The 26,551-nt window shown below is 40.8% G+C and overlaps 1 protein-coding gene across 11 annotated transcripts in view; it reads left to right on the top strand.

The window, feature by feature from the left end:
* fryl (furry homolog, like) overlaps positions 1–26,551 on the top strand; it is an 84,868-nt gene that overhangs the window by 38,286 nt on the left and 20,031 nt on the right. For 7 of the 11 annotated variants that reach the window (XM_017304415.1, XM_017304414.1, XM_017304412.1 and 4 more), the window contains 43 exons: positions 302–381; positions 464–544; positions 674–842; positions 1,751–1,843; positions 1,939–2,037; positions 2,122–2,223; positions 4,284–4,328; positions 7,177–7,280; positions 7,767–7,875; positions 7,974–8,060; positions 8,246–8,417; positions 8,492–8,624; positions 8,698–8,805; positions 8,896–9,133; positions 9,217–9,393; positions 10,299–10,385; positions 10,469–10,737; positions 10,904–11,114; positions 11,217–11,341; positions 11,979–12,036; positions 12,135–12,226; positions 12,316–12,488; positions 12,589–12,749; positions 12,832–12,942; positions 13,846–14,000; positions 14,104–14,203; positions 14,296–14,464; positions 15,456–15,724; positions 15,808–15,948; positions 16,038–16,206; positions 17,046–17,130; positions 17,925–18,037; positions 18,123–18,273; positions 18,367–18,470; positions 18,557–18,733; positions 19,492–19,693; positions 21,880–22,001; positions 22,101–22,288; positions 22,429–22,523; positions 23,284–23,879; positions 24,312–24,580; positions 24,663–24,803; positions 26,260–26,460. In XM_017304415.1, coding sequence (XP_017159904.1) covers positions 302–381; positions 464–544; positions 674–842; positions 1,751–1,843; positions 1,939–2,037; positions 2,122–2,223; positions 4,284–4,328; positions 7,177–7,280; positions 7,767–7,875; positions 7,974–8,060; positions 8,246–8,417; positions 8,492–8,624; positions 8,698–8,805; positions 8,896–9,133; positions 9,217–9,393; positions 10,299–10,385; positions 10,469–10,737; positions 10,904–11,114; positions 11,217–11,341; positions 11,979–12,036; positions 12,135–12,226; positions 12,316–12,488; positions 12,589–12,749; positions 12,832–12,942; positions 13,846–14,000; positions 14,104–14,203; positions 14,296–14,464; positions 15,456–15,724; positions 15,808–15,948; positions 16,038–16,206; positions 17,046–17,130; positions 17,925–18,037; positions 18,123–18,273; positions 18,367–18,470; positions 18,557–18,733; positions 19,492–19,693; positions 21,880–22,001; positions 22,101–22,288; positions 22,429–22,523; positions 23,284–23,879; positions 24,312–24,580; positions 24,663–24,803; positions 26,260–26,460 — 6,531 coding nt within the window. The remainder of the gene's footprint in view (positions 1–301; positions 382–463; positions 545–673; positions 843–1,750; positions 1,844–1,938; positions 2,038–2,121; positions 2,224–4,283; positions 4,329–7,176; positions 7,281–7,766; positions 7,876–7,973; positions 8,061–8,245; positions 8,418–8,491; positions 8,625–8,697; positions 8,806–8,895; positions 9,134–9,216; positions 9,394–10,298; positions 10,386–10,468; positions 10,738–10,903; positions 11,115–11,216; positions 11,342–11,978; positions 12,037–12,134; positions 12,227–12,315; positions 12,489–12,588; positions 12,750–12,831; positions 12,943–13,845; positions 14,001–14,103; positions 14,204–14,295; positions 14,465–15,455; positions 15,725–15,807; positions 15,949–16,037; positions 16,207–17,045; positions 17,131–17,924; positions 18,038–18,122; positions 18,274–18,366; positions 18,471–18,556; positions 18,734–19,491; positions 19,694–21,879; positions 22,002–22,100; positions 22,289–22,428; positions 22,524–23,283; positions 23,880–24,311; positions 24,581–24,662; positions 24,804–26,259; positions 26,461–26,551) is intronic. The other 4 variants (XM_008407498.2, XM_008407495.2, XM_008407500.2 and 1 more) reach the window with 1 other exon arrangement.

Raw genomic sequence — 26,551 nt, 5'->3', positions numbered from 1 at the left:
GTCTTTGTGCTCGGCAGCTCAGAAATTTGCTAATGTTGCCACAATGACTTTTTCCTGCATGGGAACAGAGATGATAAATGCGCCGGCTGGCGACGCACCAACTTCCAGCCGAGAGTGTTTCTAAAGTAGATTGTTCAAATCAAAGCTCCATTCGGAGGAGAATGCCAGTCCTTGGAGACCCGAGCCGTGTTGTCCTTGGCGTTTGCTAATGCAGGGGGAGGATAATGAACGGTTGAGAGGAGAAAAAAGACGGACTTTCAATGCTTCTAATAAGACTAATGATGCCATGTTTACGCCACAGATTCCTCTTCATCCAGTGCCAGATGTTTTAGTACATGAAGTTCTAAACCTGGCGTTCAAGCACTTTAAACACAAAGAGGGGTAAGCGCCCGTAATTCCAGAGACGGACGGGGTAATGCGATAATTTGAAGATTTGAATACATACCTTTTTAATTTTTTACAGATACAGTGGCCCCAACACTGGGAATGTGCACATCATTGCAGACTTGTATGCTGAGGTCATAGGAGTTCTTACACAGTCAAAGTGAGTATCCTGAAGTTTACAAGTTTAGGCCACATATAGTTTTTTTTATTTTTTATCTCTCACTTCTTCTTTATGGTGGGAGTATTGAATTGTGAGCACAGATGAATGTCTTTGTCCATGTTTGTCCAGGTTTCAGGCGGTAAGGAAAAAATTCATCACAGAATTGAAGGAGCTGCGGCAAAAGGAGCAGAGTCCATACGTCTTGCAGAGCATTATCAGTCTCATCATGGGCATGAAGTTCTTTCGGGTCAAAATGTATCCGGTGGAGGATTTTGAGGCTTCTTTTCAGTTCATGCAGGTAAAATTTGTGGTGGTTGTGACTAAATTACACCATGCACTAGTTTTTTTTCTCGTTTCCCTCTGCTGCTGTTGTCTTTAACAATGCAACATCTCTACAGTCTTGGCTCTTAAAGCTACAGTCGGAAGTTTTCCAAATGCAACCTGTTGAGCTTTATATGTTAGCACATATCATGTTGATTTTAGTTATTTCCTTCCTATATCCTTTGTTTTTGGACTTGTACTTCCTCACAAGCTAATATTACACAGATAACAGTGTTTCAATGTCTTTGAGAACAAAAGGGGTGATATGGCTGCTGACAAAGTTTTCCTTAAAGTCATAAAACATACATTCTTTGGCTCCAATGTGAACTTTATGATGGGTTTATGAGCCATGTTATATTTATATGTTTAGTCTATTCAAACTAGATTGTAGGATCAAATTACCTAAATAAAATGAGAAATAATATTTAAATCGTATTTAAATACTGTATTTTTGTCATGTTTGGCTAGAGATGCACTGATCAGACATTTTTTAAACTCATTTTCAATCACTGACTTTAAGAAGCCTGGATCTGTCTATCAGTTTTAGCCAATTCCAGTTTCTCTTCAGGAACTTTAAATGACACCAAAATTATGTTTTCTACATTCTAAATGAATCGAAAATGTAGCCCATTTATCTTTGTCAATAAAATGTCTTTATAGTAAACACAGTGATGATTTCCAAAGGGTTGCTAACATTTGTGTTTAGACACCTGACCGATAATTAAATTAGCCAACGCTGAGTGTTTTTCATTCAGTAACAACTTCTTCTTTTAGGAGTGTTGTTGTTAGCATGACCTCTGTGCTTCCTGCTTGCAAAAAGCACTTATGTGTTCTGCAAAGATCTGTTTTATTCCTTCCATTTTTCTTGTTTTCTCTATGCTTTAGGAATGTGCCCAGTATTTCCTCGAAGTCAAGGATAAAGACGTAAAGCACGCTCTTGCTGGTCTTTTTGTTGAAATCCTCATTCCTGTCGCAGCTGTAAGTCACGCTCATAATGCTGTTCTGTTTACATGAAAGTTGAATGTTTTTTTTTGTCATCTTCAGTTGAGATTAACATTTCACTCGTTTTCCAGGCGGTGAAAAATGAAGTCAACGTGCCGTGCCTAAAAACGTTTGTGGAAATGCTTTACCAGACGACGTTTGACCTCAGTTCCAGAAAGAAGCACTCTTTGGTAACAAGAAAGGGCTCCGCATGCCCGCTGAGATCTTTCAAACCTAATAAACAAGTCATTATCTAATGTTTTTTTCCTCCCCAGGCTCTTTATCCCTTGGTAACATGCTTGCTATGTGTGAGTCAGAAGCAGTTCTTCCTTAACAACTGGCACATCTTCCTGCAGAACTGCCTGTCACACCTGAAGGTAATGCCGACCGCAATTTACCCAGAACTCATTTAAGAAATCTTAATTACTGTTCTTCAAGTTAAATCATTTCAGAAGTCACTCTAGACCATTACACTTGATTTCAACTAGTTTGTAGAAACTAGCTGAGCATTTTCAGTTTTTGAAGATAAAAACTGATATTAAGTATTAATAACACTTAATAATAGTGTTATTAAGAAAATAACACTATTAGACTAATTCACACTCATTTACAGAGTTTATTTAGTTTGGTCTCCAAGCATGTGTATCTCTGAAAATGACCTACTGGTGATAAGACAGATAAGACATTCATAAAAATGTAGCAACACTAAGTAAGTTGTTCCGATTTTGAGTTGTGTGCTCTGCGTTTTTTGTCTACAAAATCATAACGTGCTTTCCCTTTTAATAATCAATAAAGCAGATCTGAACAGAATAGCACTTGATTTCCTAAAAACATGAATTGAAATGAGCAAACGTGTCATAAACAATTACGTGGTGTTGAAAACTCTGCTTTAAAAGGTTTGCAGAGATCCAGCATGCCTCAGCATGCATGCATGCGATCACATCTCAAGTGCTGTTTTACCTCAGGTCTCTTATTGACTCTTTGTAAACCAATTACAAACGGATCAAGCCTGTCTTCCTCTTGCTCCTGACCGTTGAACCCAGCGACTGATTGACCAGATCTCTGACTGACTGACGGACGGACTCAATGAGCCTCTCCTCCTCTTAACACTGATTACCTCTTGTGGATTCTGTTTGATCTTACGGGGAACGTCGAAATGCAGCTGTCATTCAATCACCGTGATGATCGTTTCCAGTGGGATGTATATTTTAGCGATTAAAATCAGTGCCTCAGTTGTTTGAAACAGGCAGAGGACTTGCCTGAGAGATGATTTTTGTGATTTTTCACGTTCTGCTGCATCCAGTGATTTCAATTCTGTGTGTACTGCTGACTCCTGAAATTGCTTCTAGACATTAACAACAATTACTTTAGGAATTGGATTATTCTGTTAATCGTTAAGAAAAAAAATTGACACATTCTGTATATTTTTCACTGAACCTTCTAAAATTCAGGTCCTTTTATAATAAGAAAACTTTGTATTGCCTAGAATTCAATAATATAGCTTTCTTTTAGGGAATTTGGAACAGACAATGCTCTTCAGGAGATTTGGGTAAAAGATATTGACAGACAAAAGTCTTTTTAATCTTAAATGTAAAAAGTGTATGGTTTAAACCTATTTATTGTGCTGAATATTTTTATTCATTCAGCAAATAACCTTTAGTTATTTTTTAGTTATTATTTAGAGTGTATATACACCAGGTAATAATTAATCAATTACTAAATTTCTATAATCGATTCATTGCGATTAATCCGATTAATCGTTTCGGCCCTAATCCATCCCTCATTAAATGCAATACTAAATTAAACACATGAAATGCAATGATCCATTTCAAACCTAATGTTCTCGGGCTCAAAAGATTAACGTTCAGATTGGAAACATCCCTCTTTTAACAAATTATTGCATTTGTTTGTGATCCATAAAGCATAGTACCCACAGGGTTAAAATGGGACACTGTGAGCATGCTGGATATGGGTTTGAATCAAACACTAAATCGGGCGTGGCTGCTTGTGTGTGCTGGAAGAGGCAGGCGCTGCTGCAGTAAATTTGACTGTTTCTTGTCATCCTCTTTCTATTGAAGTCACTCCTGTCTGTTTTCTCTTCGTCTCCTTGTCTGATTTCCAAACTGCAGCACACACCTTAGTTTTGTTTGCAACTATACACTAATATATGTGCTCTTCAGTGAAAACCATTTGACTTAACCTGAATGGACTGTCACATACGTAATACTAACATGCAACTTGATTCACAAGCGGCATGTCGAACAGTTCATCATAGCTTTTTTTTTTTTTTTTTTTTTTTGCAACTTTACTGTTGAGCTAGTTTGTGCTTTTCTTGTCATATTTGTTCTGTTTTTGTTAATAACTTGCATGTGTCCCTCCCCAAACCATTCTTTTGTTTCCTGTCATTTTATGTTTTTCTCACGTTGACTCGCTCCAGATGCCATCTAACAACAGCATCAGAAAGCAGATTGAGACACTGCAGGTGAGTCGTCCAGTGTCGGTGCGTAGCTGGGCGCTCCCCCGCCCCCTCCTGCTCCCATAACGGTCCAAAATCAGGACGGTGGGCAGACAGTAAAGTGCTGCTTGCTTGGATGAAGGGTTGAGTTTTGCTGTTGTGACGTTACAGTGAAGCGCAGCATCAACGGGGAAGTTCAACACACGAACTGTTTGGAAGTTGTGAGGTTTCTCTGTGTGTTTAAAGTGGTTTGTTTTCATGCAGCACTGTTGATTATTGCCAGATGGTGAGAAAATGAGTTCTTAACTGCTCATTGGTTGTTTTTTAATTGTAGATACATTTTTGGGGAAAAGTGACAAAAAATGTTTTGATAGAAAGTACTCCATTAATAATAATCTTATTAAATTGTTGTGATAAAAAACAAAACAAAAACAGTAATACGAATTGTATTCAAAAGGTGTTTGGTGAGCTGAATTGGACAATATTATTCTTCAAACGTCTTTTTATTCTGTCCTATCAGTGTGTCTAAGCACACCAAACACTCTTCAGTGTGGAAGTTATTGCATTAAGAAGACTCAGCTATATTTGTGTTTAAAAATTAAGCTAGCTGAAGCAAAAAAAAACTTATACAAAAAGTTTTTTCAGAAGCATGGCAGCTATTCCATCAGGCTGTTACTGTAAATCAAGGAGGAATCTTAGGACATTTTTTCTATCACAGAACATTCTGGATTGGGAAATGTTAGCTAATGTGGAAGTTTTCCAAAAGATTGCCTCAGGTTGATTTACTCTATAGGGAATACACAGAAAGACTGTTTATAGTTGGTGATGCTGATCTCACTAATGTCTAATGTCTCACATCTTCCCATAACACTGATGATATGGGAAGATAATAAACTCAAACATTTAATTGGACACAGCTGTTACTTTAAAATGATCTTTTAGAGAGAAAAAAAAGACAGAATATCTTACTGTTTGTAGAGCGCCAAATAAAAAAGCTTGTTTAGGAGCTGTAGTCTGTCTTTTTAAACAAGTAAAAGAGTTGCTGTGATTGTTTTAAGTTTGGTTTTATTTGTACAAATTTGAGTTAGAAAATACTTTATTCATCCCAAAAGATAAAGTAAATTTTGTAACTCAAAATCAAAGTATTGAATCTGGGCAAGAAGGATGTCCCGTAGCAGTCAGATTTGCAACAAAAGTAAATGCCTCTGACTGAAGACTGTATGATGGCTTATGACTTTCACAATTTTCTAGCAGCTCAATTTACAGGAAGCAGCAAATCTCTCTTTGTTTTAACATCTGTCTGATCGAGTGGTTAGAAACCGATTCCAAAACTGTAGAAAATACATAAAATACCCGTCTAAACACCTGGACAGTTTTCATGTATTATTACCTTAGACTGGATTTGAGAAAATACTTGTTCTATAAACCTTTCAAATCTGAAAGGGTCGACTTTTAATTTATGCACAGAGTAGGAAAAGTGTTTTATTTGCATTACCTTAGTAAAAATTGGACAAGCCTTTATCAGTAGGTCATTGTTTTACAAAAGCAAAGTTAGAAATTTGGCACAAAATCTCTTAATAGATAAGTTTGATCTACAAAGAGATGGGTAAAGAGCTTTTTACAGAGAAATGGAGAAAAATAAATCTCGGCAGATCTATTAACATTTTTTGTATTTGGAGACCGACTGTTGTTTGCGTTGTGGAGCCAACAAAAACCATTTTTAAATAGAAAAACCTCAGAAAAATATTTAAGGACTGAGATTTATTTCTCTGTATTCTGTTGCACATTTCATTATTTCATGAGTATTTAAGTTTCGTTTTCTCATTTTTATTGTATACCACTCATGCAGTGTCAAATGTGCGCTATTAATACTTGATGCTTTGTTTGATGTTATGCTCTTTCACAGTGGCTCTTCTCACTACTGGGAATTTACAGCTGATGATTCCTTTGATGCTGTGTAAAACTGATGTAACACTTCTGTAGAAGCGTCTGAGGCCCATTACTCAGTAAAAGTTCTGACGCAATACTTCCAGTTATTTTTGTATGTTGCACAGCATTTTTATTGCTCCTGCCATGACGGGCAAAATCGGTATAATTGCTTTTGTTTTAAAATACAGAAAAAGGAATTTAATTAGCAGATGAGAAACTGCATTTAAAAAAAAAAGTCTGCATTTAATCTATCTGTCATTATGCTTAAGGTTACTTAGGTTTGAGTAAGTGTCTCATGTAGTTACGGTTCCCTTATTTGGTGTGGGTGGCTTTTACTAACTTGTGTGTTTTGCAAGAAACTTGATCATATGATCAGTTGGTTTCGTTTGTTAGTTATATTTAAGTCTTTTAATACAATAATTAATTAGCAAATGAGCAGAATGGCTCACATTGAGCAACTCTGTTTGACAAATGAGGTTTTCCTTCCCAGTCGTTTAATTTGTTGGATATTAAACGACAATAAAATTGTGCTAAAAAACCGCCATGTTGTTTGCAAATCACATTGAACAAATCCCATCTACCTGCAAATTTGACACATCGGTTTAAACTGAGGCCTCGTTATCATGTTTATAGTGTTTGTGTAGTGTTAATCTGGTGAAAGACTAGATTGCGTATGACCTTTGATAATGAATTTGTGAAGTGTTTTGATTGGAAAGAGTGAACTTTTGACCTAATATGTGTAAATGTGTGGCATCATTAATACACAGTTAAATACAACTTTAAATGGGGGGATGTTGCATTGTATTGCTGTGTTTAAGATTGACTGTCTGTAAAGTTGCAACATGTTTCAAAGCCTCTCTGGTCTCTCAGGTGAGTAATGAAGCTTTCAACATACAATTTCTGTCTGAGACAATTACGTGTGTTTTTGTTTTTCTTGTATCTGTAGAATAAAGATCCCAAAATGTCCCGTGTGGCGCTGGAGTCGCTCTACAGGCTGCTGTGGGTCTACATTATCAGAATCAAGTGTGAGAGTAACACTGTCACGCAGAGGTTAGTTGCATAACCATGTAAATGCTTCCACCCAATCAATTTCTGTGCAACTCGTTCCTATTAAAAACAGTTTCTCGCATAAACGCACAGCTTAACAAATGCAAACCAGGAACTACAGAGTAATGAAGGCTGGATACTGTTTTACTCCACACTTTTCAGTGGGTTTTTTTGTAGCTCATATAACATTTCATTTAGGTGTTTTCAAGGTTTAGAAAGTGCTTGATGCCTGTGTAAAGTCCTTGAAAGTGTGCAGCTTTAATTAAAAACCTAATTTCTTTTTGAAAATTTATCTTGTGAAGTTCTTTAATTTTACTGTAGGAAAACTGTGCAAATCTTGTTCTATATATCATAGAATCCCTATAAAATACATTAAGTTTGTAAGAAGGTGAGAAAATATAAAACAATAAAATAAATCAATTCTACGACGGTATGAGGCTGGTGTCATTCAGTGCTGTATATGCTTATTACCCTGTTTCTACTCCTCAGCCGACTGCTCAGCATCGTGTCAGCACTTTTCCCCAAAGGCTCCCGCAGTGTGGTGCCCAGAGACACGCCCCTCAACATCTTTGTCAAGATCATCCAGTTCATAGCCCAGGTCTGACTAGAACACTGTTTTTTTTTAAAGAATAGCTGACACACCACACAGGCCTGAGTGTGTCTAACTGCTTTTGTTGTTGCTCTTGGTTTCTGCAGGAAAGACTGGACTTTGCTATGAAGGAGATCATCTATGACCTGCTGTGTGTGGGCAAGTCTCACAAAACATTCACCATCAATCCAGAGGTAAAGAGTTGAACATGTTGGATTTGGGTTCTGTTTATGATCATTTTATTTTTTATGATTTATTTTATTTTTATCAAGCTATTTTTGAGGCTACATGCTCATTAATGGATTACTAGATTAGTATGTCGATTCCTTCAATCGTTTCAGCCCCATTTCTCTTCTTGCTACGTTTTCTGTCCCACCAGAGGATGAATATTGGTTTGCGAGCCTTCTTGGTGATTGCCGACAGCCTGCAGCAGAAAGACGGCGAGCCTCCGATGCCTACGACGGGGATCATCATGCCTTCTGGGAACACCATGCGTGTCAAAAAGATCTTCCTCAACACCACACTTACTGACGAGGAAGCAAAAGTGATCGGTAGGTTTGGTATTTGGGCAGGTGATGTTGTACACGTATATTTAATGTTCTAAGATTGCTGGGTATTTCCTCAGGTATGTCAATGTACTATCCGCAAGTAAGAAAGGCCTTGGATAACATCCTGCGTCACCTGGACAAGGAAGTGGGACGATCCATGAGCATGACAAGTGTTCAGATGTCTAACAAAGAGCCCGAAGACATGATTACGTACGTAAGCACAACTTTGATGCTTGCGGTTTCCTGCTGGGTGTGACTTAGCTTTTTATGAACTGTTCTGCAGGGGGGAGAGAAAACCAAAGATCGATCTGTTCCGGACATGCGTGGCCGCCATCCCAAGACTAATACCAGACGGCATGAGTAGACAAGAGCTGATAGAGCTCCTAGCCAAGTACGTCACCCTCAATGACCTTCATCTCATTCTAATCTGTGAGCTGCGGTGAAGCCTGTGCAAACCTCCTTGTTCGTTCCACGTCCGTAGATTGACCATCCACATGGACGAGGAGCTGCGTGGCCTTGCCTTCACGTCTCTTCAGGCCCTCATGGTGGATTTCCCAGAGTGGCGGGAGGATGTCCTCTCAGGGTTCGTGTACTTCATAGTCAGAGAGGTCACGGACGTCCATCCCACTCTGCTGGACAACGCAGTCAAGATGCTGCTGCAGCTCATCAGCCAGTGGAAGCAAGCCGTGCAGAGCGGCAACAAGGGCCATGATACACAGGTGGGTCCTTTGGCTTTCTTTGGCCAGAGTTTCATGGAAATATTCAATAACCATTTTTTTCTTTTTGTTCTATTGTGTTAAAGGGCTCAACCAACAGCCGGTCTCTGTCCTTGGAGCGCACCCTGCCTTCAGCCGTGCTTCATATCGTGGAGGGTTTAGCGCTGGTTGTGCTCTGTAGCTGCCGGCCAGCCACCCGCAAGTTGGCCGTTAATGTCTTAAAGGAGGTCCGTGCTCTGCACACAACACTGGGAATCGGCAAGGTAACAAGTTCAGGCTCACTGTACCTTGCAGAAGTATTAATAGCACTCAAAACAATTTACGTTATATTACGATTCATTCTTTTTAAAATATATTAAAGGGGGTTGTTTTATGTAAAATTAACTTTCTTGAGATTTACTTCAAGAAAACCTCACCTGGAGTGTTGCCTTGATTCTTTCATGGATGTTTCAGAAATGCTTGAATCTCCCATGGCAACCATTTGGGTTGTTTAAGGGCTTCCTGATGAAAAGTGCCTCCTATTTAAATAAAGCTCCTACTTGGAGTTGCAGCCTCCCAGTCGAGGTCCCACATCCAGAACTCTGAAATGGCACTATGTGCCTGGAAAATTCATAATATGACCCCTTTAATAATAATACAAAATTCAAAGAGGAAAACAAATATTGCCGATGACCTTGGACATACTGCTCCCATTGTGATACATGGCAGAATCAGGCCTTTTAGATCCTTTTCTGAGGCACAGACCGTGAAGTTAGTCATAACTGATCAAAGATACTTTCACAGAACAGCTGTGTTTACTCTACGTTTATATTACATGCAGATGGAATCTTGTTTTATTTACTTATGTGATCGCTGAAGGCATTTGGCTGCACTTTTATTCAAGGATATCAGAGTAAAAGGTGATGAATATTATTGCCCAACACTCTCTTCAGGTTTTTTTTGTAAAAATGTTTTCAACATTTTTTTTTAATTTTCCTTCCATTTCATAATTGTGCACTACTTTGTGTTGGTCCAGTAAATGAAAAAGGTAAAATGTGAAAAATTTTCAGGGGCATGCAAGGGACTGTGCATTTTATGTTATTATAAATGGGAAATTTAATAGCTGTGTGCCTGCAGAGGAGTAACAGAGTTTAATTAAGCTTCATTTGTCGTGTCCTAATCTCTGTAGGGAGATGAGGAACTGGCTATTGACGTAATGGACAGATTAAGTGCTTCTGTGTTGGAGAGCTTCATCCACCTGACCGGAGCTGACCAGGTATGACCGTTCCCTCGCTTCTGCACAAACAAAACATCTTGTGAAACTCTGCTGATCTTCCCCTTCCCTTCCCTTCGCCGCAGACCAACTTGCTGTATTGCCCCAGCGGGATTGAGCTTCAAACACTAGCAGAGTGGAGTTCCTCTCCCATCAGCCACCAGTTCGATGTGGTCAGCCCGTCGCACATCTGGGTGTTTGCCCACGTCACGCAGGGCCAGGACCCCTGGGTCATCAGCTTCTCCAGCTACCTGCGGCAGGAGAACCTGCCCAAACATTGCCCCACCGCCCTCAACTATGCCTGGATGTTTGCCTACACTCGCCTTCAGCTGCTGTCTCCACAAGTTGACATAAAGTACGCTTTGTGTCCTGTTACCGCTTATGTTGTGACACACTCGCTTCAAATAGTAGTTGGTGTAGAAAGCAAATGATGAGGGGAAAATAGGAGAGTTGCGTCTCCCCATTCGATAACCTCAACTCAGACTAATATAACCTGACGTTTTCTGTTCGCCCACCTCCAGCAGTCCCATCAATGCCAAAAAGGTGAACAGTCTGAACAGCAGCGATTCCTACGTTGGCCTTTGGAGAAACTACCTGATTCTTTGCTGCAGCTCCGCCTCCTCCTCCTCCTCAATGTGCTCCTCCTCATCCTCCACCTCCGGCTCCGTCCGCTGCTCCCCGCCTGAGACGCTGGCGTCTACGCCGGACAGCGGCTACAGTTACGATTCCAAGGTCGGAAGAATACGTTGAAACCGAGAATGACGGAATAGAATAAAGTATCGGCTGTGCAGCAGCATCGTTGTGACCAAAGTGAATGTCTGTGTGTGTTCACAGATTGTCGGGACTCCGTCCCCCTCCTCCCTCTTTAAACACATCGTTCCAATGATGCGCTCTGAGAGCATGGACATCACAGAGTCTTTGGTGTTGGGGCTTGGCAGGACCAACCCTGTTGCCTTCAGGTAAAAAAAAATACTGATAGGAAATCTATAATCATATGTATCTCAGGGTTCTTACACTTTCTGGTTAATTGTGGAATTGAAGTTTTATCACAACATTTTGTGGTACTATAATGATAAAAGTGAAGACATCAGTCACATAAAGAAATGTTTGTATCACTACATTTCACACGGTAACTGCATTTAATCATGTCTTCAAGTTTATTGACACTCTAATTGAATAAACAGTGGAGAAAATGGTAAAAATAACAATCCCGACAATAATGTCTAATGTTTAAACATCATTAATTCGAATTTATTGTGGCAATCATTATACTATCATTATACTAAGAAATTTATCACGATGAATGATAAACAAAACGATAAATGCACACCACTTACTGAAGTATTTTCCCAAGAGTTTGAATTTTATTTATATTTACAGACTGTATTCCCTTTGCCATCCATTCATCTGTCTGCTCACCTCAACTAAGTGAAAATTTGTTTCTATTTAAAAAAACGGATTAAAATGAACTCTGCATTTTAAAATTTGTAAAGAATTTAAATTTAAAATGAAAAATATGTGCATTTTATAGGGTTTTTTTTGTTTGTTTTTTATGTTTTTAAACGTTTATTGACATGCATGTCTTCCATCCTTAAGAGAACTAATAGAGGAGCTAAACCCAATCATAAAAGAAGCTCTGGAAAGAAGACCAGAAGTGAGTGTGGCTCAGTGATGACTTTAAAAGTATTCAGTCAAACTTTGTTTTATTTATGCAACACTTGAATTGAATGAAAACGTTTCCATCATTTACAGAACATGAAGCGACGCAGGCGTCGGGACATCCTCAGGGTCCAGCTGGTCCGGATATTTGAGTTACTCGCTGATGCTGGCGTCATCAGCCACGTGTACGTAAACCCAAGGCGTTGAGACTTCTCCTCTCAGAAAGCCACTGAATGAACTCCATGATGATTTATTTTTTTCTTTTGGTTTCCAGATCCAGTGGAGGTTTGGACGGGGAGAGCCACTCTCTGAACAGCACGCTGCTCGAGTACGTGGACCTCACCAGGCAGCTGCTGGAGGCAGAAAACGACAAGGACTCTGACACGCTGAAGGACATCCGCTCTCACTTCAGTGCACTTGTGGCCAATATCATTCAGAATGTTCCAGGTACGTTTAAGCTACGCTCTTGACTGTCCAGTGAAATTTAAACAATAAAAAAAGTTTCTTCATTTAACGTGCTTATTTATTTATTTTTTCCCTTTCCCAGTAAACCAGAGGAGGACCATCTTCCCTCAGCAGTCACTACGGCACAGTCTCTTCATGCTGTTTAGTCACTGGGCTGGACCCTTCAGCATCATGTTCACTCCTCTGGATCGCTATAGTGACAGAAATATGCAGATCAATCGCCATCAGTACTGTGCGCTGAAGGTAAGCGTCTAGCGATGCAGACGTCGGCTTTAACCTCTCGCGCCATCCGCTCTGAGAGCTAAATTCCCGTTTCATCGTTCAGGCCATGTCTGCCGTGTTGTGTTGCGGACCCGTAGCCGACAACGTCGGCCTGTCGTCTGATGGCTACCTCTACAAGTGGCTGGACAACATTTTGGATTCACAGGACAAGAAGGTGAGCAAAATGTTGCTGGTAGTTGTGATGAACTACTAAATAACCACTGATCCAGCTTTTACAATTTAAATTCAAGAATAGTTTTGCAAAAAAGAGTATGGTGCTTTTTATACATTCAGAAGTCTACATACTCTCAATATTGGCATGAAGATCGTTTAAATTTTATGCTTTTAATATTTTTTTTCCTCTAATGGTTATGCTTCCAACTCCTATGGGATTCAAAAGCAGAAACTGGGTGCACAAATTTGCATTTATTATGGATTTTCTCTTTCCCAAACATGTTCTACATTATACATTCTGACTCAAATGCATGTATACTGTACCAGAAATATTTGGTTAGACGATTTGTAGAAATTTAGAATATTAAATGAGGCTGGATATTTTGGGCATTCTTCTCAGCAGCACTGGCAAATTTGATGGTTTGGTAGCTCAAGCCCAGCTTTTAAGCAGGACTTTTAATTGCGTTATGATTCTAAAATCAGGTTTTATTTTTTATGTTTGACATTATTGTCTTGTTGGAACACACATTCTTACTTCACTGACCAAAACTGTCACCGTCTGGCGAAACGAAAAGGGTCCAAGAAATCACTAAAAACAGAGCATCCTTAAAAACCCTTGCATTCTAAAAATAAGGCCTTAAAATACCTCAAATTTATATATATAAATAAAGTTGGCTTTTAATACGTTAATTGCGTTAAATTTTGTCTTGACAGGACTGTTTAATCTCTTATATTCTCACACAAGACATTCAAAGTTGTGCTCCAGGTTCTTTTTTTCCCCAACTTTGTTGAAATGTCTGATGTATATTTACAGCCCAAACTTTGCTGAATATTTTTACAATCTCATTTTATAACTGAAGATGTGGCGTCATGGTTTAAATATTTGGTTTGCGGTCACCTTTAGGTCCACCAGCTGGGTTGCGAGGCCGTGATGTTGCTGCTGGAGCTCAACCCAGACCAGAGCAACCTCATGTTTTGGGCCGTGGACCGATGTTACACCGGCTCACGGCGCGTTGCTGCTGGCTGTTTCAAGGCCATCGCCAACGTCTTTCATAACAGGTACTACCTGCATTAGCAGGATGAACTTCAATTTCTTTTTTTTACTGGGTTGTTTGTCCGTCAAGCAACTTGTTTTATTGTTTTTTTCCCCCCCTCCTTTTAGGGATTATCAGTTTGATACTGTGGTGCTGCTGAACCTGATTCTGTTCAAGGCAGCTGATTCTTCCAGGGAAATCTACGAGGTAGCCATGCAGCTGTTACAGGTCAGTCTGGTCCGTGTTCATTCAATGCTTCTGTTGGGATTTTTTCCCTTCAATTTTTGAGACGTTCTCACCGCTGCGTGTGTGTGAAACAGATCCTGGAGCCAAAGCTTTTCCGTTATGCACACAAACTGGAGATCCAGCGGACAGATGGCATCTTGACTCCTCCCTCGCCGCTTCCACACCTGTACTCCGTGTCTTACTACCAGCTTTCTGAGGAGCTCGCGAGAACATATCCGGAGCTCACTCTGCCTATTTTCTCAGGTCAGCTACTTAACAAAATACTGCTGGATGGTTTGTTGTGAGACAAAACGGCTGTGCTGCAATACTAATGCCGGGTTTGTCTGCTTCTTGAGATCCTTGAAAATGATTGAATTTTAATTAGGTGTTTTCAAGGAATGTGGAAAGTGCTTGAATTTGGTATAAAGTCTTTAAAAGTTTTTGATATTGAAACTGCACAGTTTGGTAATGAAGTGCAAGCTAATGTTTGATTAGAAGCCTAAATTTGGAAAACAATATTTACAGTTAAACCCTCACTGTCTGAAGTAAATTCTTTCTTACTTTAGCCTGTTTTTATTTGCTAAATGCCAGAAAACATAGCAAAAGCATTTTCTACATCATTTTTTGTATTATTTTTGAATATTCCTAATGCCTCAATGAATTATTGATCTTCAGGGTTTCCCTCAGTGTATTATATATCACATCAAGTGATATCACATCAAGTGATATTTTCACATTTCCTGTCAACTTTAAACATTTTTTTAACTCAAAAACATGATGGACCTTGCACGTTTTCTGGGGGATGTTTTCCTTGGATGTGTATAATTGAAGTAGAGATTGTCTTATTTTTTTAATATGCTGAACAATGTTATTGAAATTGGGGGATTTTTTTGGGTAAATTTATGTTTTGTTCTGGGATCAGTCCGGTGTATAGGGCATGTGTGGGAGAGCCATTTCAAAACATAGAATTTTGCTGTATTTTAGCTTACCTTGTCCCTGCTGTAGAATGTAGAATAATTTGACAAAAGCATTATTATTAATAACAGTAATAAATGGTATCGTACAGTAGTGAATTGAAACTGTTGTCTTTTAGTTTGTATTGTTTTATTTCCAAAAGTTTGAAAACTTAGCTTGAAAATGCTTGAAAAGTGCTTCGGTTTAACTGTGGGAAAAGTGTACAAACACTTTAATGTGTCATTTCTGGATTTTTTTTTAAATCATATTTTTACTACCATGTGATTGTCCCAAATCGCAGAAGTCAGCCAGCGTATCCAAACAGCACATCCTGGTGGACGTCAAGTCATGCTGCACTACCTCCTACCGTGGATGAACAACGTGGAGCTGGTGGAATTCAAGCCGACCATAAGGCGACCGGAGGACTGCGGCAGCGGCGAGGAAGAGGAGGATGGCCAAGACCAAGAGATCATGATGGTGAACAGTCGCCGCTGGCTCCGTGGAGAGGGGTGGGGATCCCCTCGTGCAACAACCATGGTGCTAAACAACCTCATGTTTATGACCGCCAAGGTGAGACGACTTTTTTTTTCTTTTTTTCCCCCCTGCTACGATCCGACGTGCCGAGAATCCTAATTGATGTCCTTTCTTTGCAGTACGGAGATGAATTTGCTTGGTCAGAAATTGAGAACGTGTGGACGACGTTAGCAGACAGTTGGCCAAAGAACCTCAGAATCATTCTGCACTTCCTCATCAGTATATCCGGGGTCAGCAGTGACCCTAGCCTCTTGCCCTACGTAAGCTACAACACTTTTTTTTCTTTTTCTTTCAGGAACTTTGGGAGACGTGTGGCATTTGTTTCTAACATTTTTCCCCGTGTCCTCAGGTGAAACGAGTGGTGGTTTACTTGGGCAGGGATAAAACTATGCAGCTGCTGGAGGAGTTGATGTGGGAACTTCAGCTGACTGAGCCCGTCAGCTCAGCTGTGACCCACATGGACAACCCCCCTTATTACCGCATCACCTCCAGTTACAAGATCCCCTCAGTGACCTCAGGTAACGGACCAACAGAGACACACAAGTTCATTTCTTACATTGGAGATGCACCAATCAGGCCTTTAAGGTAGACACTGATTCTCGATTTGGTCATTTTTTCTTAGTTAAGATTTATGCCCCGGACCTAAAGTTTTTTCCCTGGATCTAGCCAAAATTGTTTGCTTGATGGCTCGGGATTCTGTGATGCATTATTAAGCCTACAGCACGCACAGAGAAAACTCTACAAGAATGCTCACTATAAATATGTGTTAATGTGCTTGTTATAGTCTAAATAGAGGAGGAAATAGTTTACCAGTTGAGGAAAGAAAGAAATGAAGGTGCTGAAGTTCATTATACTGCAACAAGTGCAGCACGTTGCACAATGCGCCTGCAGCCTCGCCCTCCTCTGCTCCTATCAATCACACATCCCAGATGATTTGCCCTTGACCCACCCTGCGGTTACAAGTGATGTGACGGAGCTGGAAGATGTTAAGCAAAATCTAAAAATGGGAGAAGTTAATTACAGGCTAAAAACGAAAGAAGTAAAATCTTAATTAAAATAATATGTCTGGTTTACTTTGGACTTGGGCTTAAAATACAAGTGAATTAATCAGGTCTTGTTGAATTTTTTAGGCCTGATCTAAACTCAGTGTTTTTCTAAGGATGTAAATTTTCTAGTTTATCAACTGAAAATAATAGTATTCTTGGATTTGAGGCTAAATTAATAGCAATTATTTTTTTCCCCTCTGGAATAATTGGCCAATTCCAATCACTGGCTGATTGATTAGTGCACCTCAAGCTCTATCAATTAAATCTGTACTTCCAGTGCCAGACGATGTGTTTCTTGCCTTCTCCATCAGGAACAACCTCCAGCAGCAATACCATGGTGCCAGGAAGTGAGGGTCATCAAGACAGCAAGAGCAAAGACCCAAACATGGAAGACAGGTACCAACTTCTGCATAAAGTTTGTATTAAAAGGTGTTATGAGTTTTTATTCCTGAATTTGGTCAATCCCTTGGCCTCTTCCTTTTATTTTAAGAGTAGATCAGTTGGACCTTAAAGCTAAAGTTAACTAGTCTTGAGTGGGACCGAGACCAAAGCTATTCTCTACTGTCCTAAAACAACAACTCTCAAAAATATTATGGCAGTGTATTTTAGGAAGCTTTAAAATGAAGTCACCATGTGCCAACATAACAACAGCTTAGAACTTTCTAATATGGCAGATGCGTAAACATCTATAATAATTTTGAAATCGAAGTTGTTTGAAAAGACGACAAACATCAGCGGAGTTAGATAAGTGTCAAAAAATGCACCCCAAACTAACTTGGTCTAGTCTGTGACGCAATAAGGTCTGGCGAGTATCAATGTTTCTGATTAAACTAGGCAAAACTGGAGTCCAGTAAGCTGTTCGTTTTTGAGAATCTTCAGAACTTCTAATGTGTTTCAAATCACATCTCGACAAGATGCACCTTTCCACTCCAAGTGTTTGCTTCCCTTAAGATAAAAGTCCCCTTTCCCTTGTCTTCTGTAAAACTAGCTGTCAGCTTCAGCCTCCAGGACCAAATAATCTGGAGTTATACTAAAAGGAAAGGACATCTTACTGCAGATTCTCAACCTTTTAATGCATTTTATCTTAAAAAATTTAAGAATTTATAAATTCAGAAGAACATCTGAATTTATGCCTAAAGGCTCTATGCAGTCTTGAGATTTTAGTTTTACCAGCACGTCTCCTCCTACAGTTACACACACCTGGATATTTACTCGGGTCTGAACAGCAACCTGAACCGCCAGCACCACCGCCTGGAATCTCGGTACAGCAGCAGCTCTGGCGGCTCCTATGAAGACGAGAAGAGTAAGCAGAGAACAATCCCACACTCCTCCTCAGCATAGTGTAGTTTTAATACGGTGTAAGACCATGCTTACTAATGTTTCTCCAGGTGACTCCATGCCACTTTATGCAAACTGGCGCTTGAAAGTAATGGACCACAACCAGCCAGAGCCTCTCCCGTTCCCCCCGACGGGAGGCTGCTGGGCTCCATTAGTGGATTACCTACCAGAGACAAACACCCCCACTGTGCCGCTCCACAGGTACCCTGAAATACGGTTTTTCGCCGCAGACGTTCAGTGCTGGTTAAAGCTCACAGTCGTCCTCCGTTTCTTTTTCTTTTTTTTTTTAATCAGATGCAACATTGCAGTCATCCTGCTGACGGACCTCATAGTAGACCACGGCATCAAAGTGGAGTGGAGCGCATACCTGCACCTTTTGTTACATGCTGTGTTTATAGGTAACGTCCTCCGATGTTTCACGCGTCGTCTCTGCTCACGTATCGGCCTTGTGGCGTCACTTCGTCGTTCTGCTCTCGTCCTCCAGGCTTTGACCACCAGCACCCAGAGGTCTATGAGCACTGCAAGCGGCTGCTGCTTCACCTGCTCGTCGTCCAGTCCGCAAACAGCCAGTCCGTGGCCATGGTGCTGCTGCGGAACAGAGACTACAACGATCCCCGGGTGCTGACTGTGAAGCCAGCGACTCCAGAGATCAACCTTACAGGTCAGTCCTGCCGGTCAGCCAGTGGAAAGCAGGGAAGCAACTAACGGTTATTTCAGTAACCGTTGATTATGTTGATTGTTCGGATGATTAATCGGATAAAAAATAAAATAAAATATCTACATTCGTCATTTAACCACTTAAGCCTTGTTAATACAATATTAGAAATGCATTAAGAGATGGAAATAAACTTTTTTTTTTAAATAAGAAAATAAACATTTATTGCCTAAATGCAATAAAAATAGAATTCTTTTAGTTTGCACTTGATTATTTGTAGATTGACAATCTTTGTATGTGCCTAATAGGAGATTTTGTTGCATTTTTATGTAGAGAGAAGGTTTTTTTATATTGAGTGCAAAATTTGTACACATTTTTTTTTATAGTTTTCTCAATTACTGCCATGTTCTTTCAGCAAAAGGCCTTCTTTTGCAGTTAATTAATCGATTCCGATTAGTTGACAATTATTCCAATAATAGATTGATCACAATTAATCTTGATTAATCCAATGAGTCGTTTCATCCCTAATTAGGAGTATATATCAAAGTTAATGTTAAACAAAAAGGGGTGTGAACAGATTTTTAACCAGCATTGGCATCAACATTTAACCAAAACCTTTATTGTTCTCCTTTGTCACCCCAAACCTAGCCACCGGGTGGCAGCAAAGGTCTTTCCCATACGTGCAAATGTAAACTGTGCCACAAGCTGCTGCTGTGCCAAAGCCTGACATCAACCGAGTGTGCTCTTGTTGAACGTTTCCACAGGAATGCAGGAGATTTTGCCAGATTTTCAGCCGTCACCGATGACAGACTCGGGCCTCAGCACCAGCTCCACATCCTCCAGCATAAGCCTCGGTGCAGGGAGCAGCGCTTTGTCCCACCTCTCTCCAACGCTTCTCATCGAGGCTGATATTAACCCTGAACAGGAAGACAAGGCCAAGGGTCTCATCGAGTTCATCACGTCAAGGTGAGGAAGATCCAGCGTTATTATTTGTGTTCATTAAAGTAGATTTTATATACAGTGGGGAAAATAAGTATTTAGTCAGTCACCAATTGTGCAAGTTCTCCCACTTAAAAAGATGAGAGAGGCCTGTAATTTACATCATAGGTAGACCTCAACTATGAGAGACAAAATGTGAAAAAAAATGTGAGAAAATCATTTTGTCTGAATTTTAAAGAATTTATTTGCAAATAATGGTGGAAAATAAGTATTTGGTCATCTACAAACAAGCAAGATTTCTGGCTGTCACAGACCTGTAACTTCTTTTTTAAGAGGCTCCTCTTTCCCCCACTCATTACCTGTATTAATGGCACCAGTTTGAAGTCGTTAACAGTATAAAAGACACCTGCCCACAACCTCAAACAGTCACACTCCAAACTCCACTATGGTGAAGACGAAAGAGCTGTCGGAGGACACCAGAAACCGAATTGTAGACCTGCACCAGGCTGGGAAGACTGAATCTGCAATAGGCAAGCAGCTTGGTGTGAAGAAATCTACTGTGGGAGCAATAATCAGAAAATGGAAGACCTACAAGACCACTACTAATCTCCCTCGATCTGGGGCTCCACGCAAGATCTCAGCCCATGGGGTCAGAATGATCACAAGAACGGTGAGGAAAAATCCCAGAACCACAAGGGGGAATCTAGCGAATGACCTGCAGAAAGCTGGGACCAAAGTAACAAAGGCTACCATCAGTAACACACTACGCCGCCAGGGACTCAGATCTTGCAGTGCCAGACGTGTCCCCCTGCTTATGCCAGTCCATATCCAGGCACGTCTGAAGTTTGCTAGAGAGCATTTGGATGTTCCAGAAGAGTATTGGGAGAATGTCATATGGTCAGATGAAACCAAAGTAGAACTATTTGGTAAAAACACAACTCGTCGTGTTTGGAGGAAAGGGAATGCGGAGTTGCATCCAAAGAACACCATACCAACTGTGAAGCATGGGGGTGGAAACATCATGCTTTGGGGCTGTTTCTCTTCAAAGGGACCAGGACGACTGATCCGTGTACATGAAAGAATGAATGGGGCCATGTATTGTGAGATTTTGGGTGCAAACCTCCTTCCATCAGCAAGGGCAATGAAGATGAAACGTGGCTGGGTCTTTCAGCATGACAATGATCCCAAGCACACTGCCAGGGCAACAAAGGAGTGGCTTCGTAAGAAACATTTCAAAGTCCTGGAGTGGCCTAGCCAGTCTCCCGATCTCAACCCCATCGAAAACCTTTGGAGGGAGTTGAAAGTCCGTGTTGCCCGCCGACAGCCCCAAAACATCACTGCTCTAGAGGAGATCTGCATGGAGGAATGGGCCAACATACCAGCAACAGTGTGTGCCAACCTTGTGAAGACTTACAGAAAACGTTTGACCTCTGTCATTGCCAACAAAGGATATACAACAAAGTATTGAGATGAACTTTTGTTATTGACCAAATACTTATTTTCCACCATTATTTGCAAATAAATTCTTTAAAATTCAGACAAAATGATTTTCTCAAATTTTTTTTCACATTTTGTCTCTCATAGTTGAGGTCTACCTATGATGTCAATTACAGGCCTCTCTCATCTTTTTAAGTGGGAGAACTTGCACAATTGGTGACTGACTAAATACTTATTTTCCCCACTGTACATTCCCATGGTGTAGCTCAGTTTGAGACAGTAGTTGTAGCAACGCCGAGTGTTTTACTTAAGTTTACAATGATTATGCTTTCACGCTTCCAGTGGTGCCTAAAAGGAGTCGGTATTTAGGTTCTGCATGGGTTTGAGTTTGGTTTGGTTTCATCTGCTTTTTTTTCTGGTGTGGTACCTAAACCTAAGCAATTAAAAATTAATCAAGATAAATGATGAATTGCTTAATAAATTGAGCTTGATCATTTTTATTGTGGTGATTAATATTTTTTGTAGGGAAATTTTGTTTAAAGATTTCATAATCCATTTAATTTTTTGTTTTGTTTTGTTCTGGGTTGTTGTGTTTTATTATTTGATAAAGTAATAAGTGGAGTGTTCTTTTACAGATGTAAAGTTTATTGATCTTTGATAGGGCAAACTTACATTATTTTCAAATGATTTCAAAACAACATTTTTGTTTATCGTCCAGCAAAATCTGCTATTGTGACAGGCCTATTGTCTGATCTTTGTTCACTCCCACCCTGCAGAAAGCGAGGTCCACTCTGGAATCACGAAGACGTCTCTCCCAAGAACTCTAACATTAAGAGCGCCGACCAGCTCAGCGTTTTCGTCAGACACGTTGTCACGGTCTTCAAGCAGTCCCAGACAGGTCTGAACGGACGTCCGCGGCTCCTCTTCCGTCATTTCCGCCCGTTCTTCTGTCGATTTTGTGTTGGAGTTATCTGCATGTTAACGCGCCTCTCTTCAGGTTTCCCTCTGGACTCCATGCTGAGCGAAGTAGCTCTGAGAACGGCTCTGTCCTGCTCTTCTCGACACTACGCCGGTCGCTCGTTTCAGATTTTCAGGGCCCTCAAACAGCCTCTGACTCCGGCCACGCTGTCTGACATCCTGTCTCGACTGGTGGAGACCGTAGGAGACCCAGGAGAGGAGGCCCAGGTCAGGATATGAGAACACTGCATCATACTGCTGCTTTGAACAAATTTAATCCATTATTAAAAGACAAAATGTAACTGGTTATGGAAAAATGTAAAGCTGTCTGATTTCAACTGACTAAATATATGTTCATATTTTTCCAGGGTTTTGTCATTGAGCTCCTCCTGACATTAGAGTCAAGCATCGACACTTTAGCAGACATGATCAAAAACTATGACCTCCTGTCTGCCTTAGCACAGTAAGTCTTCTCACAAGTTCCCTTCTTACTTTGTCATTATTTTCTACTGCACAATTAGACTAAATTTGTTGGAGGGCCAATATTGGATAAAATCGGCTTTTTTTTTTTAGCTTTCCATCATAATGCTATGTTATTCCCTCATCAAAATCACACCTGGAGTGTTACTTTGATTCTTTCATATGTGTTTGAGAAATTCTTTAATCTCCCACGGCAACCATTCAGCTGTGCAAAACGCCTAGTTAGACCTGGCGCCGCCTTCGAAACGCAGCTCCTGCTCAGAGCTGCAGTTTCCAAGCTTCTGCCCCACAGAGCAACCTGGCCACCTGACTCTCACTCAGCTCCTTCAGACTAGCCAGCAGCAATTAGCAAACATCTGGTTGAACTGCACATCTGCTGAGATCTTTATACCTTGTACTTCTCAATGAAGTGCTGGTAAAAAAAAAAAAAAAAAGTATTAAAGGATTAACAGAGGAGTTATGTGATGACTTCCTGAAGGCAGAGTTTCAGAAAGAGCAGGAGTTTCTTAAAGAGACATGCCCAATTTCAAGAAGTTAAATTATGAAGTAAAATTTATTTTAATATATATATATATATATATATATATATATATATATATATATATATATATATATATATATATATATATAGCATTTTTACCACAACTGAAGGTGACATAATTGATTGTTCTATAAAATGGTACTATGAGACTGGAAAACGCATAAACCTGCTCCTTTAAAAGTCCGTACTGTTCTCTTTCTAGAAGCTCTGCCCGCGACCAGTCGTTGGGAGCAAAGTTAGCCGCCAACAGGAAAAGCACGGGCCAGCTCAACCTGAACAGTGGCGGCCTGTTGCATTACGTCCACACTCGGAGCAACTCTCTCCGCGCCAGCATCATCGGCGAGCGGAAAGCGGACAGACGTCGAAGCAACACGCTGGACGTAGCGGACAGACTCAGCGGCAACCCCTCCAACCTGCTGCGCACAAAGAGCCTGACGTCGCTGGGCGGGGGAGGCAGCCCGGGAGGCGAAGCCGTCCCGCCAGTGGACCCCTCCAACCTGATGGCCACCGTCTTCTGGATTGCCGCCTCCCTGCTCGAGTCCGACTACGAGTTTGAATACCTGCTGGCGCTGCGGCTGCTCAACAAGCTGCTGGGCCAGCTGCCCCTGGAGCGGGCGGACAGCCGGGAGCGGCTGGAGAACGTCCAGGGGAAGCTCAAGTGGTACAACTTCCCAGGGCTGCTGCAGCTCTTCCTCAAAGGCTTCACCTCCACTTCGACGCAGGAGCTTACCATCCACCTGCTCAGCAAGCTCATCAGCGTCTCCAGGCACACGCTGGTCGATCCTTCACAGGTAGCAGGTATGTCTGAGTGGTTTCATCTTAATCTCTGAGTGGTGGGGCCATGAATAAGGAAACTCTGTTTCTGTTTGCTGTACTATTGTTGCCACTTATTTTGACAGCAATCCTCTGATCATAGAGCTTTTCAAGTCCCTTCATAGCTCTTGGACAAACATTTCACAAGAGAGTTGGAGCTGTAATCACCTGCATGCACTGCCTTTTGTTGGCCTATCACTTAAATCAACGGTGTGAAACCCATTTGACCTATTGATTCGATTCATAAAATAATATTTAAGCACACAGCTGTTACCTGGAAGGTTTGTCTGCAGGCCTTGAGTTTCACAAGTGGTTGTACTGTGACAATCTGTTTAACATTTCAAGGGCTCTGAATGCGTTTGTAAGGCGGCGTATGCGACCTTCCTCTAACCATTTTCCTCCTCGGATGGATCCCAGGTTTCCCTCTGAACATCCTGTGCCTGCTGCCTCACCTCATTCAGCACTTCGACAGCCCCACTCCCTTCTGTAAGGAGACGGCTGATAAGATCGCCAAGGTGTGCGCGGAGGAGAAGTCAGCCACGCTCTCCAACCTGGCCCACATGATGAGCCTGTACAGCACACACAGCTATTCCCGAGACTGCACCAACTGGATCAACGTGGTCTGTCGCTACGTCCACGACGCCTTCGCAGAGAGGACCTTGAACCTGGTCACTTACCTGGCAGAGGTACGAGAGATGAACATCAGACTTCTTTGTGCTAGTTCTGAATGGTAGACATGAGCTTTAACGATGAATGTTTGCATCTCAGCTGTTGGAGAAGGGCCTACCCAGCATGCAGCAGTCCTTGCTGCAAATCATCTACAGCCTCTTGAGTCACATTGATCTCTCAGCAGCTCCTGTCAAACAGTTCAACCTTGACATCATGAAGATCATTGGCAAATATGTTCAGGTGAGTAAGTAACTTTGGAAAGTTTGTCATCGATTGATAGCTTCTTCCCCCCTCACCCCCCTCTTAACAGTAAGGTATGCTGCTACGAGTTGAGATAGACCAGTCTAAATTTTTCATTTTGAGTTTTTGGAAGGATTCCACCCTCTGTTTTTACCCAGTCCCAGTTTTTCTTTAATAATTTCAAATATTGCTTTCTGGCTTCCTCCTATTACAAATTTTTACTATGAGGGGAAGATTGCATTGTGTGTGTGAGACCAGTTTCTCTAAAACAGCTTTACTGTTTAAAAACAAAAAAAAACACCCAAAATGACAACTTTGTTGACATTTCAGACGCTTTTCATAACTATTATTAGTAAAACCTTAGTCTGAGTGTTGATTCTTTTCACTCTGCTGAGAGTATTGAGCTTTGTTGCAGTCTGACTCGACGTGGCCTTTCTGGAATAAAATAACTACCTCCCATCTTTTGTTATGACATGTCTACAAAAATCTGTGTTTTACTAAAAAACTGACATTTTTTTTTCCTTTTAAGTTTTCACAAAAAAAAAAAAAAAACATCAAACTTTTGCAAAAAAAAAGATGAAAATATTTTTCTATAAGGTGTTGATATTTGTGGAAAATTGTTTTAAAAAAGAGAATTTTCAAACTAATGACAAAAAAAATTGATAACATGAATGGTACTGGTACTTAATATCAATATTGTTGAAATTAAACGCTTTTATTCCATATAGCATTTGTGTTTGTTATTTGCATTTTACCAAGTAAGTTTTAGTTTAATTGCTGCTCTGACTTTGCTGTTCTTTCAGCAAATGGACATTTTTTGCTGCAGGTAACAATTGCGAAATTATTTGACAATCACTTCAGTATTTGATTAATCACGATTAATTTGATTAATCGTTTCAGCCCTGGTTTGTACAGGAGTTCACTTTCCTAAACGACATTGCGATTCAAACGCACGGTGTTGTGTGTGTGTGTGCGTGCATGCGTGCGTGCGTGCGTGTGTGTGTGTGTGAAAGTAAACTGGACTGATCTATAAACAGCAGAGTAATTAACTTAGAAACATCTCATCTTTCAGGGTTACAGAGCGTAGCGCGTTTTTATGGCCGCCTTTTACCGACCGTCTCAGGGGAACCATACGGCTCCATATCGTCCGTGCATCTGACAGCTGCACTGCCATTAGTGTCTCAAACAAAGTTCTGAAAATGATTTAACTTGGGTTTGTATTTCCAGAAGACTTGCGGGTATTTTAGCATGCCTTCACATCAGCCTCCTTAAAGGGTTTTTCTGGGTTGGCCATAGATTATGCGGTATGCAAATGATGTCATACTGTATTTCTGTTGCAGCATAAGGCAGGTAATGCTTTTGCTCTTCAGAGGAAAAATATGCATGAATCACAAGAAAGGCTTTTACGGTTTGTTTTCTCACTACATCACGATAACGCCGTCTGCTTTTGATACAGAGCCCGCACTGGAAAGAAGCCCAAAACATCCTGAAGATGGTTGTGTCTCGATCGGCCAGTCTGGTGGTTCCAGACGACGTGCAGCGTTCGTACAGTTCAGAGTCCTGCGGGTCACCAGAAATCGCCTTCACTCGCATATTCAACAACTCATCCAAGGAGCTGCCTGGAAAGACCCTGGACTTCCATTTTGACATCTCAGAGGTCAGACCTGCCGTTTTTAACTAACTTGTCTCCAAGCCCCCCCCCACGTTCTTAGCACTTTGTTGCCGAAACTTGTTTTCTTGGCTCTCTA

Source organism: Poecilia reticulata, linkage group LG4 (assembly GCF_000633615.1).
Source record: "Poecilia reticulata strain Guanapo linkage group LG4, Guppy_female_1.0+MT, whole genome shotgun sequence".
Taxonomy (NCBI): Eukaryota; Metazoa; Chordata; class Actinopteri; order Cyprinodontiformes; family Poeciliidae; genus Poecilia; species Poecilia reticulata.
The sequence above is the reverse complement of the archived record's forward strand: the minus strand, read 5'-3'. Positions and strand labels throughout refer to the sequence as shown.